This window comes from Lepidochelys olivacea (assembly GCF_965140295.1).
Source record: "Lepidochelys olivacea isolate rLepOli2 genome assembly, chromosome: 5".
Taxonomy (NCBI): domain Eukaryota; kingdom Metazoa; phylum Chordata; order Testudines; family Cheloniidae; genus Lepidochelys; species Lepidochelys olivacea.
In genome coordinates this window covers 40,105,704-40,118,799 of record NC_140415.1, presented here as the reverse complement: position 1 = coordinate 40,118,799, position 13,096 = coordinate 40,105,704, and the positions used below count along the sequence as shown (strand labels likewise).

General features: G+C 41.5%; 1 protein-coding gene across 4 annotated transcripts in view; it reads right to left on the bottom strand.

Annotated features, from left to right (window-relative positions):
* KIF2A (kinesin family member 2A) overlaps positions 1-13,096 on the bottom strand; it is a 92,307-nt gene that overhangs the window by 5,462 nt on the left and 73,749 nt on the right. For 2 of the 4 annotated variants that reach the window (XM_084627948.1, XM_084627949.1), the window contains exons 17-20: positions 12,468-12,581; positions 10,882-11,032; positions 9,818-9,919; positions 7-142 (exon numbers count right to left, since the gene is read on the bottom strand). In XM_084627948.1, coding sequence (XP_084484074.1) covers positions 7-142; positions 9,818-9,919; positions 10,882-11,032; positions 12,468-12,581 — 503 coding nt within the window. The remainder of the gene's footprint in view (positions 1-6; positions 143-9,817; positions 9,920-10,881; positions 11,033-12,467; positions 12,582-13,096) is intronic. The other 2 variants (XM_084627950.1, XM_084627951.1) reach the window with 1 other exon arrangement.

Here is a 13,096-nt window from a genome sequence, read left to right as displayed (position 1 = left end):
CCTTACCTCGGAGTTCAGTCAGAATGTCAATTTTTTGTTCTAGGATTGCTTCAAGTTGTGTAGCATAAGAATCCACATCATAATCTACTTCTTCAGTCATCTCTAGAAGAGCTTTTTCATCTTCCAACCATCGAATAGATTCCTGAAAAGACAAGAGATGCACAACAGCTGAATGCATTAGCCACGAGACAGGTTTGAAGGCAGACAGTTGAATTCACAAAGTCTTTCTATTTTCCCAAAGCTAGTTATACCCTTTTACTAGATAAACAATTTCATGAACTGTAACACGAATTTACTTCAGTATCTGAATTTTTGTTTTCTATGTAGCAAAACTAGGTTTCTAATGTTTTATACATGCTTCCTTCATTCCAATGACTGTGTCAGGAACGGCCAAAGATAGTAGCCCCAGTTCTCTGCTACAGTCTGGAGCACTCAGCATAGCCGCAGACAGGGGGGAAAAAATCTCTGCTTTATGCCACCTTTGTAGCCCTGATATAAGGACACCATGCACTGAGCGAGACTGGTAATGCAAGTACATGTTGGTTGCCCACAACTCCAAGGGACCATTCTGACACCCTGAGAAGGAGGACACGCACGCTTTGGGGGAGGGGCTGGTGCCATAGGAGCCACTACAACAGCTCTATTCCCCTACGTCAGGGGTTCTCAAACTTCATTGCACCACGACCCCCTTCTGACAACAAAAATTACTACACAACCCCAGGAGGGGGGACCGAAGCCTGAGCCCACCTGAGCCCCAACACCTTGGGCAGGGAGGCAAAGCCGAAGCCCAAGAGCTTCAGCCGCAGGCAAGGGGCCTGTAACTTGAGTTACCAAGGGAGACAGCAAACAGGAGCAGCTAACGGGAGTTTTGCGAGGAAGTTTAGAAGGGAAGCGTGGGGGGGCTGGGCTAGATAAACGTAACATTCTTTAAACTTAGAGTCAAAAACACCCCCCAATAAAAATGAAACATCAACCAGGGAACAAGCTTCAGGAGTAAAAAGATACTGCAGGCAGAAGTCCAGCAATGGAGTTGGGGCTACCCAGTTCATTGCACCCAATGCAGCATGTGTGATTATCTTCCCTATGGGTAGGTGGTATATGTGTGCATTCAGTGAAAGGCGCTCCTGGCCCTCAGAGACCATGTACAGGCTCTGGAAACCAGAGTAGCTGAACTGGAGGAGCTCAGGGAGACAGAGAGGTACACGTATGACACTTTCTGGGACACAGTAGAATGGCCCTATCCCCAGTCTGACAGCCTCTGTGCTGTTGAGGAGGATGAAAGTCTCAGTGAAGGAGAACATCCAACTGGAGCAGAGGGAATCGATCCCATAGTTGGGACCCTCCCCTTCCAGATGATGGTGTGGTATCCTCTCGCACTGAGGATACCTCTCTGGGGGAGGGAACTCCAGTTATTAGGAAGAGACAGATATTAGTAATGTGTGATTTGATCATTAGAAACAGACAGCTGAGTTTGCAATGATAAGGAGAACTGCATGGTGACTTCCCTGCCTGGTGCAAAGGTTGTGGATCTCTCGAGACATCTAGATAGACTTACGTGTAGTGCTGGGCAGGAGCGAGTGGTCATAGTACATGTAGGTACTAATGACATAGAGAAAGATAGAAAAGAGGTCCTGGAGGCCAAATTTAGGCTCTTAGGTAAGAGACTCAAGTCCAGGATCTCCATGGTAGCATTCTCTGAAATGCTTCCAGTTCCACATGCAGGGCCAGTTAGACAGGCAGAACTGCAGGGTCTTCATGCGTTGATGAGATGATGGTGTAGGGACGAGGGGTTTAGATTTATTAGGAACTGGGGAAACTTTTGGGAAAGGGGGAGCCTATACAGGAAGAATGGGCTCCACATAAACCAAAATGGAACCAGACTGCTGGCACTTGAAATTAAAAAGGTCATTGAGCAGTTTTTAAACTAAGGGCTGGGGGAAAGCCGACAGGTGAAGAGAAGCACATGGTTTGGAAAGAGACATCGCTTAGGGGAGGATCTATTAATGGAAATTCTATGTCCTAGAAAGAAGGAGAGGGTGGAAGATGATAAAATACAGGTAGGATCTGATAAGAAACAGTCAAATGAAAAAAAGTCCCATTCAATTATATCATGTAATGGCAGACAGCTAAAAGTGACAAGTTTTTAAAGTGCTTATATACCAATGCTAGAAGTCTAAATAATAAAATGAGTGAACTAGAGTGCCTCGTATTAAATGAGGATATTGATATACTAGGCATCACAGAAACTTGGTGGAATGAGGATGATCAATGGGACACAGTAATACCAGGGTACAAAATATACTGGAAGGACAGAACAGGTCATGCTGGTGGGGGAGTGGCACTACATGTGCAAGAAAGCGTAGAATCAAATGAAGTAAAAATCTAAAATGAACCAAACTGTGCCACAGAATCTTTATGGATAGTAATTTCATGCTCTAATAATAAGAATATAGAAGTAGGGATATATTACCGACCACCTGACCAGGAATGTGATAGTGACTGTGAAATGCTCAGGGATATTAGAGAGGCTATAAAAATAAAAAACTCAATAATAATGGTGGATTTCAGCTATTCCCATACTGACTGGGTACATGTCACCTCAGGACGGGATGCAGAGATAAAGTTTCTTGACACTGTAAATGACTGCTTCTTGGAGCAGCTAATTCTGGAACCCACAAGAGGAGAGGCAATTCTTGATTTAGTCCGAAGTCGAGCACAGGATCTGGTCCAAGAGGTGAATATAGCTGGACTGCTTGGTAATAGTGACCATCCCTGTTTATTAAATTTAACGTCCCTGTGGCAGGGAAAATACCACAGCAGCCCAACACTGTAACATTTAATTTCAGAAATGGGCACTATATAAAAATGAGGAAGTTAGTGACACAGAAATTAAAAGATACCGCGCAAAAAGTTAAATCCCTGCAAGCTGCATGGAAACTTTTTAAAGACACCATAACTGGGGCTCAACTTAAACGTATACCGTAAATTAAAAACATAGTAAGAGAACCAGAAAGTGCCACCATGGCTAGCCAACAAAGTAAAAGAAGCAATGAGAGGCAAAAAGACATCCTCTAAAAAGTGGAAGTTAAATCCTAGAGAGGAAAACAGAAAGGAGCATAAACTCTGGCAAATGAAGTATAAAAATATAATTATGAAGGCCAAAAATAATTTGAAGAACAGCTAGCCAAAAACTCAAAAAGTAATACCAAAAAAATGTGAAGTGCATCAGAAGCAGGAAGCCTGCTAAACAACCAGTAGGGCCACTGGATGATCGAAATGCTAAAGGAGCACTCAAGGACAATAAGGCCATTGCAGAGAAACTAAATGAACTGTTTGCATCGTCTTCACGACTGAGGATGTGAGGGAGATTCCCAAACCTGAGCCATTCTTTTTAGGTGGCAATCTGCGGAACTGTCCCAGATTGAGGTGTTATTAGAAGATGTTTTGGAACAAATTGATAAACTAAACAGTAATAAGTCACCAGGACCAGATGGTATTCACCCAAGAGTTCTGAAGGAACTCAAATGTGAAATTTTAGAACTACTAATTGTAGTCTGTAACCTATCATTTAAATAAGCTTCTGTACCCAATGACTGGAGGGTAGCTAATGAGACGCCAATTTTTGAAAAGGGCTCCAGAGGTGATCCTGGCAATTACAGGCCAGTAAGCCTGACTTCCGTATCCATTTCTCCTCCCTCTGCTCCCATCTATGCTACTTGGCTCACTGGGGGTGCGGAAAAACATTTGCGGGGGCACGGGTGACGAGCAACAATGCCAGTTTCAGTTTAGAGAAGTATGGTCACCCTAGATCTAGGTCCTCTGCAGATGATCCAAAGATAACTATCTTGAGCAGTTTTGTATCTCACAAACTGGGCAACTGGATAACAAAATGGCAGATGAAATTCAAAGTTGATAAATGCAAAGTAATACACATTGGAAAACATAATCCCAACTATACATATGAAATGATGGGGTCTAAATTAGTTGTTACCACTCAAGAAAGAGATCTTGGAGTCATAGAATCATAGAATATCAGGGTTGGAAGGGACCCCAGGGTCCAACCCCCTGCTCAAAGCAGGACCAATCCCCAGTTTTTGCCCCAGATCCCTAAATGGCTCCCTCAAGGATTGAACTCACAACCCTGGGTTTAGCAGGCCAATGCTCAAACCACTGAGCTATCCCTCCCCTTCTCTGAAAATAGCCACTCAATGTGCAGCAGCAGCCAAAAAAGCAAACAGAATGTTGGGCATCATTCAGAAAAGGAAAAGGAGTACTTGTGGCACCTTAGAGACTAACCAATTTATTTGAGCATGAGCTTTCGTGAGCTACAGCTCACTTCATCGGATGCATACCGTGGAAACTGCAGCAGACATTATATACACACAGAGATCATGAAACAATAACTCCTCCCACCCCACTGTCCTGCTGGTAATAGCTTATCTAAAGTGATCATCAAGGTGGGCCATTTCCAGCACAAATCCAGGTTTTCTCACCCCCCCACCCCCATACACACACAAACTCACTCTCCTGCTGGTAACAGCTCATCCAAAGTGACCATTCTCCCTACAATGTGCATGGTAATCAAGGTGGGCCATTTCCAGCACAAATCCAGGCTCTCTCACCCGCCCCCCCAGGAACACACACACACTCACTCTCCTGCTGGCAATAGCTCATCCAAACTGACCACTCTCCAAGTTTAAATCTAAGTTTAACCAGAACGTCTGGGGGGAGGGGGAGAGGAAAAAACAAGGAGAAATAGGCTACCTTGCATAATGACTTAGCCACTCCCAGTCTCTATTTAAGCCTAAATTAATAGTATCCAATTTGCAAATGAATTCCAATTCAGCAGTTTCTCGCTGGAGTCTGAATTTGAAGTTTTTTTGTTGTAAGATAGCGACCTTCATGTCTGTGATTGCGTGACCAGAGAGATTGAAGTGTTCTCCGACTGGTTTATGAATGTTATAATTCTTGACATCTGATTTGTGTCCATTTATTCTTTTACGTAGAGACTGTCCAGTTTGACCAATGTACATGGCAGAGGGGCATTGCTGGCACATGATGGCATATATCACATTGGTGGATGTGCAGGTGAACGAGCCTCTGATAGTGTGGCTGATGTTATTAGGCCCTGTGATGGTGTCCCCTGAATAGATATGTGGGCACAGTTGGCAACGGGCTTTGTTGCAAGGATAAGTTCCTGGGTTAGTGGTTCTGTTGTGTGGTATGTGGTTGTTGGTGAGTATTTGCTTCAGGTTGCGGGGCTGTCTGTAGGCAAGGACTGGCCTGTCTCCCAAGATTTGTGAGAGTGTTGGGTCATCCTTCAGGATAGGTTGTAGATCCTTAATAATGCGTTGGAGGGGTTTTAGTTGGGGGCTGAAGGTGACGGCTAGTGGCGTTCTGTTATTTTCTTTGTTAGGCCTGTCCTGTAGTAGGTAACTTCTGGGAACTCTTCTGGCTCTATCAATCTGTTTCTTTACTTCTGCAGGTGGGTATTGTAGTTGTAAGAAAGCTTGACAGAGATCTTGTAGGTGTTTGTCTCTGTCTGAGGGGTTGGAGCAAATGCGGTTGTATCGCAGAGCTTGGTTGTAAACGATGGATCGTGTGGTGTGGTCAGGGTGAAAGCTGGAGGCGTGTAGGTAGGAATAGCAGTCAGCAGGTTTCCGGTATAGGATGGTGTTTATGTGACCATTGTTTATTAGCACTGTAGTGTCCAGGAAGTGGATCTCTTGTGTGGACTGGTCCAGGCTGAGGTTGATGGTGGGATGGAAGTTGTTGAAATCATGGTGGAATTCCTCAAGGGCTTCTTTTCCATGGGTCCAGATGATGAAGATGTCATCAATATAGCGCAAGTAGAGTAGGGGCTTTAGGGGACGAGAGCTGAGGAAGCGTTGTTCTAAATCAGCCATAAAAATGTTGGCATACTGTGGGGCCATGCGGGTACCCATAGCAGTGCTGCTGATCTGAAGGTATACATTGTCCCCAAATGTAAAATAGTTATGGGTAAGGACAAAGTCACAAAGTTCAGCCACCAGGTTAGCCGTGACATTATCGGGGATAGTGTTCTTGACGGCTTGTAGTCCATCTTTGTGTGGAATGTTGGTGTAGAGGGCTTCTACATCCATAGTGGCCAGGATGGTGTCCTACTTGCGCTATATTGATGACATCTTCATCATCTGGACCCATGGAAAAGAAGCCCTTGAGGCTTTCCGTCCGTCCCCGGGAAAGGTGGGGGGGGGGGGAGGGTGAGAAAGCCTGGATTTGTGCTGGAAATGGCCCACCTTGATTACCATGCACATTGTAGGGAGAGTGGTCACTTTGGATGAGCTATTACCAGCAGGAGAGTGAGTTTGTGTGTGTATGGGGGTGGGGGGGTGAGAAAACCTGGATTTGTGCTGGAAATGGCCCAACTTGATGATCACTTTAGATAAGCTATTACCAGCAGGACAGTGGGGTGGGAGGAGGTATTGTTTCATGATCTCTGCGTGTATATAATGTTTGCTGCAGTTTCCACGGTATGCATCCGATGAAGTGAGCTGTAGCTCACGCTCAAATAAATTGGTTAGTCTCTAAGGTGCCACAAGTACTCCTTTTCTTTTTGCGAATACAGACTAACATGGCTGTTACTCTGAAACCTGTCATTCAGAAAAGGATAGATAATAAGACAGAAAATATCATATTGCCTCTATATAAATCCATGGTACGCCCACATCCTGAATACTGCACGCAGATGTGGTCGCCCCATCTCAAAAAAAGATATATTGGAATTGGAAAAGGTTCAGAAAAGGACAACAAAAATTATTAGGGGTATGGAACGGCTTCTGTGTGAGGAGAGATTAATAAAACTCGGACTTTTCAGACTGGAAAAGAGATGACTAAGGGGGGATATGATTGAGGTCTGTAAAATCATGACTGGTGTAGAGAAAGTAAATAAGGAAGTGCTATTTACTCCTTCTCATAACACAAGAACTAGGGGTCACCAAATGAAGTTAACAGGCAGCAGGTTTAAAACAAACAAAAGGAAGTATTTTTTCACGCAATGCACAGTCAACCTGTGGAGCTCCTTGCCAGAGGATGTTGTGAAGGCCAAGACTACAACATAGTTCAAAAAAGAACTAGATAAATTCATGGAGAATAGGTCCATCAATAGGTATTAGCCAGAATGGGCAGGGATGGTGTCCCTAGCCTCTGTTTGCCAGAAGCTGAGAATGGGCAACAGGGGATGATTACCTGTTCTGTTCATTCCCTCTAGGGCACCTGGAATTGGCCACTGTTGGAAGACAGGATACTGGGCTAGATGGACCTTTGGTCTGACCCGGTATGGACGCTTTTATGTTCTTATGAGTCCTGCCACCCAGGACTAAAGTCCTCAGGCTTCAGCTTTGGCCCTGGGTGGTGGGGCTCAGGCTTCAGCTCTGGCCCCGGACCCCAGCAAGTCTAAACCAGCCCTGGCGACCCAACCCACTTTGGGGTCCCGACCCACAGTTTGAGAACCGCCGCCCTACACTGAGGGAGACCTTTAGGGGCTGGCTAAGCCAGCTTTAGGGCAGCTTTCAAATACTCTGGAAGTGCAAAGCTGTCCTATGGGGACAATGGGGTTCACTGGCTTAAACTGGTCTACTCTGGAGACTACCCCTCTCCCAATGAGATCCTGCTTCAGCTATGATCAGGAGAAGCACTCCAACTGAAAACATTTCAGTCTAAAAGAGAATGCTGACAGGGGGTTCTGGAGGATGGACCCACAACACTGGAATGAATTCTTTCCCTGTCCCCTAGTCCAACCCTCAGTAGCCCAAACTGTTCAATCATCAGGGCACACTACAAAACCCATCTACCTCAGGCTTTCGGGGAGGAAGGAGCTAGACAAGAGGTACAATTTTCAAAAGTGCTAAGTGACTTAGGAGACTAAGTTCCATTTTCAGAAATGACTCATGCAATTAGTCTCCTAAGTCCCAGTGGCTTTCAATGAGAGTTATGCTCCTAGCTGACTACTTCACATTTGAAAATGGGACACTTTTGAAAATTTTCGTGCAGTCTATTGTTTTGGGCCCAAGGTGAAGTTATTTGTATCTGCTGTGTTTTTAAAGTAAATTTATAAAAGGCCCTCACAGCGCAGAATAGGCGCTTGTTTAATTTGTTTGGGCAAATCAAAATAAATACATTTCCATATCTCTTCTAAAACCTACTATTAAGAATCTTAACAAAAATATACCTTAAAGCTTTTTAAAAATATTTTACCTTTCAATGGCCACGAGGTTTATTCTAATCAGACACAATCTGCAAAGGAATATTCTAATAGGGAACTTCTAAATACTCTTTTCCCCCACAAGATTACTACACTGAGCACTATCCAACATAAAGCTGGCAACATTCTTTAAACAAAACACAATCTTTTTAGGGGGATTTTTGGTAGCAAGAAAATCAGGGTTAGCTTGTTACAATGTACATTCATAAGACAAAATATACCCAATGTACAACATAAAAAAAAAATCTCAACAAAAACAAAACAAACCAAAAACAAACAAAACAAAAAACCATCCATTCATAGGAAAAGTGCCTGGATCAGCAAAAACTAGGAAAGAATGTAAGTGTGGGAAGTGCAATTTCTGCAACTAAGCAACGTAAATGATGCAAATCAACTCCGTCATAGTTAAAGGTTGTCCACAAAATGCAGTACCATCTTTCCTCTGAACAACTGAAGGCAGGAATCCTTGGCAAACTACAACCCAGAAAAAGCAGATAGATGGTCAATATTTTGCTCAGCATAACCAGGACCATTTCTTTAGGAGCAGGTTTCAAGCCTGCCTCAAGACTTCTCCTTACCTGATCTATTTCAGAGTAAGAGCCGTGTTAGTCTGTATTCGCAAAAAGAAAAGGAGTACTTGTGGCACCTTAGAGACTAACCAATTTATTTGAGCATAAGCTTTCGTGAGCTACAGCTCACTTCATCGTCCGATGAAGTGAGCTGTAGCTCACGAAAGCTTATGCTCAAATAAATTGGTTAGTCTCTAAGGTGCCACAAGTACTCCTTTTCTTTTTACCTGATCTAGAGGCCTTGAGAGCTGGCACTTTATTATTACTACTCATTATTTGTATTTCAGTAGTGCCTATGAGCCCTAGTCACAATCAGGACCCCATGTGCTTGGTGGTATTCTTCTAAATGGAGTGGCTTGTGGCGAAAGAACCAACCTACCTAGCTCCCACATAAAATAACTAGTCATGCAGCTAGAGGCAGGTCTGTCTGATGAAACTAGCCTCTGAATTAGTTGGTCGTGGACGCTGGTGGGGGTGTCATTGTCTATAATCAGCCTTGGTTTGTACATATAGTCTTTTGATTAGTCAATCAAATTTCAAGCTCAGATTGTGGGGTTAGTGCCAAATAAGCTTCATCCCCAAAACATGCAGCCACTAACACTGCAAGGCATGGCCAAAACCAGAAAGGAACCAAAGCAGAAGGATTAATTCAATATTAAAAAAAAAGAACAGTAAATGCTCTATGGTAACATGACTTCTTGAAGACTATCAGCTTCTGAAAAGAAAACAACAGAAGTTACACTGGGTTTCCACAGACAATATAGCAGTATGCTTCTCCTTTGTCACTGTGACAAAGGAGCTGGTGGTTGGGGGACAGGGTGTATTATATATGATTCTGACTCTGTATCTTGCCACAATGGCCTTGCCCTTAAGAATTGTGTTTAGAAATCTGTGAAGGTCTGACTGCACTAGTATACCACATGACATCTTATGTCCAAAGAGTTAGAACTTCTCTCTGGCCAGTGTGAGCTATTTGATTAATACAATGCAGTGATCAATATTTTACCTGGAAGACAGCCCTGTGGTCTTCTACTACTTGCTCTTCCATTTCTACCATTTGTGACACAGCTTCATGGAAAGTAAACAACTGTGGAGAAACTTCTTCCTCCTTAAAAAAATAATAAAGTTTATTATTCTTTGATGAATTTTGCTTTAAAACTAATAAATTAAATAGGTGTTTCATCCTATCCCAAGATAAGAAAGGGAAATATATAGAGCATCTGAAGAAGTGGGTATTTTACCCACAAAAGCTTATGCCTGAATAAATCTATTCTGGAATAAGACCATCCACACGGCATTTTATACTGTAATAATGATCATTATACTTATTCTGGAATAATTATTCTGGAATAGCTATGTTATGTCTGCAAGTTTCAAAGTACAGACAAGCTCTCAGAATCATTCTGAAGTATTCTAAAGTATTCTCTATGCTCTGGTTGTGAAGGCTAAGACTATAACAGGGTTTAAAAGAGAATGGGATAAATTCATGGAGGTTAAGTCCATTAATGGCTATTAGCCAGGATGGGTAAGAAATGGTGTCCCTAGCCTCTGTTTGTCAGAGGGTGGAGATGGATGGCAGGAGAGAGATCACTTGATCATTACCTGTTAGGTTCAACTCCCTCTGGGGCACCTGGCGTTGGCCACTGTCGGTAGACAAGATACTGGGCTGGATGGACCTTTGGTCGGACCCAGTATGGCCATTCTTATGTTCTTAATAATGGAAAGAAAGGGCTTTACAGAATGCTGCCAGTTGCCTAATATGGGATGAAGGCATGCTAGGAAAAACTATCCAGAGAAAGAGCAGCAACTTCCAAAACAAACAGGCAGCGCTACTGAAGTGTCCTTAACAGCAAGGAAAACAGAACGAATCTAAAACTAAGCAAACCCCCAAAAAACACATTTTTAGCATTAACATTAACTTTATGACAATCTGAAAGAGTCCAGAGGCTAACTATACTCAACCAAGTAGCTAGTAGCCTTATAAACATATGTTACTCAGGATATGATCTACTGTTGAATTCAAAGACAATATTATATATACACACGCCTAAAATGATGAAAGCTACTCACATTTTGTTCACAAAGAAGTTTAAGATCATCTCTCTGAGGTGAGCTCCCTACACCCCACTGTGTCTCTAAATCATCAATTTGATTTGGAGCATGGTGTATAATTGGACGGATATCTCCTGCCGCACTAGGATCAACCGTCAGTTCCTTCACCCTACAATCATAAAAAAAAAAAAAAGATTTTATTTTAAAATAAATGACGCTCTATTTAAAATAGCTAAAGTAAATTAAAGCCTTACGGATTCAGATGCAATTTAATTCATTTAATAAAGGTGATGTCAACTTCACAAATTTAATGTGATTTTAAGGCCAAAAAAAGGACCATTGTGATAATCTAGTCTACCCTTCTATATAAACACAGGACACAGAATTTCATCAACGCCAATAACTTGTGGTTGAGTTAGAACATATCCGTTAGAAAAACATTCAGTTTAGATTTAAAGATAGTGAATGCAAGACTGTCTTTGTAATAAACGGGTACAAGAAGGGAAAAAACAACCCTAACCATAAACATTAAAGAACTGTATAACAAGTCAATAATAGTTGTAATCATTAGTGTAAATATAGCTTCACAGATTGTACACCAAAAACTGGCCAATATATTTTTCTATCTTTGTGTGCATCTTTTTGGTTAATAAATGATTTAGCACTTTTTGACTTTAAAAAACAAATCACCGCCAGTAAACAAACAAACAAACAAACAAACAAACAAAATCTAGTGTCCACAAAGAATGGACAGATCATTAATTAAAACCAATTTCAACTTTGAGATTCTTAGAAAACTTGAACTTTACAAAATAGCAGCTGACATCATCCTTTCAAGCAAGGATGTCCACTTTAAAAAAAAAAAAAGGAGTACTTGTGGCACCTTAGAAACTAACAAATTTATTTGAGCATAAGCTTTCGTGAGCTACAGCTCACTTCATCGGATGCTGTAGCTCACGAAAGCTTATGCTCAAACAAATGTTAGTCTCTAAGGTGCCACAAGTACTCCTGTTCTTTTTGCGAATACAGACTAACACGGCTGCTACTCTGAAACCTGTCACTTTAAAAAAAAGTTTATGAACTAAATGAATCCAAATTTGCAAATAAACCAAAAAGGTTAGACAAATATCCTTCAGTAATAACTAACCTTAACAACTTGCTAATATGGAATAAAAAAACAAAAACAAAACACACCACCACCAAAAACCCCCACACGTATATGTAGGATTCACTACACTAATGAAAATAACGAAGGTATTACAATTCCTTTTATTTTTTTATCAGGTAGTAAAATTCACAGAGTTAGAATTACTCTAAACAGACTTATGAGAATCAATCCACTAAATCTACAAAGGTGACATCACCGTTTTTATGTATGAAGGGAAAAGCAAGCCTGAATATGAAATATTCAAATGTTTAAGAAAAATGAACAAAAATTGGAAAGATGATTGCAGACCATGCAGTACCATCACCTGTCAAACAGGACAAAAACAAAGTATATGATGACTCAAGGCAAGGGAATAAATGAAGGTTTGGGTCTGTAAAATTATACAGTTAAACAGAAAAACTTAAAATAAAGATTCCATGTATAGAATGAAGTAGACCTGGTGATCGAAGGAGAAAAGTCGTCGTATTCATAGGAAGGAGAGAGATCAGAGCGACTGCCACTACTCTGTGAGAAGGGAATGTCCGAAGGACTAATTCCAAATTCCTTTACTCTGCAGCAGCAAGATACAGCAGCATATTAAAAGAAAGTGTTCTTGTAAAGACATTAATTAAAATGACAACTTTTCATTTAGCGTTCTCCTTTATAATTTTGAAAAGAATGAAACAAATGAAGCAGTTTGTTTTTAAGATAAAACATGTTTCGAGACAGTGGTGAGATATTTAGGCCTTCCTCAAATTTGAGTTTCAAGCATGTTCCTAAGAAAATTCAACTGGCCAAATTCTGCTAATTTACAGCAGTGTAAATTTGTAATAATTCCACTGTCTTCAGTGGAGTTATTCTGGGTATACATTGGTATAATGAACAGAATTTGGCCTGAGATGAATATTCCATGGAATTGCTGCTTTCAAAACATTAAGCGACTACAGTTATAATTACTTCAAACTGCATACTACTCAGTTTTATGCGTATCGTAAACTGCGTACACATTACTATTTAGTGTGTGTACAGTTTATATAATATCTGCAGGAAGTCACTCATTTATAAATTGATTAGCACTGTCAAGCG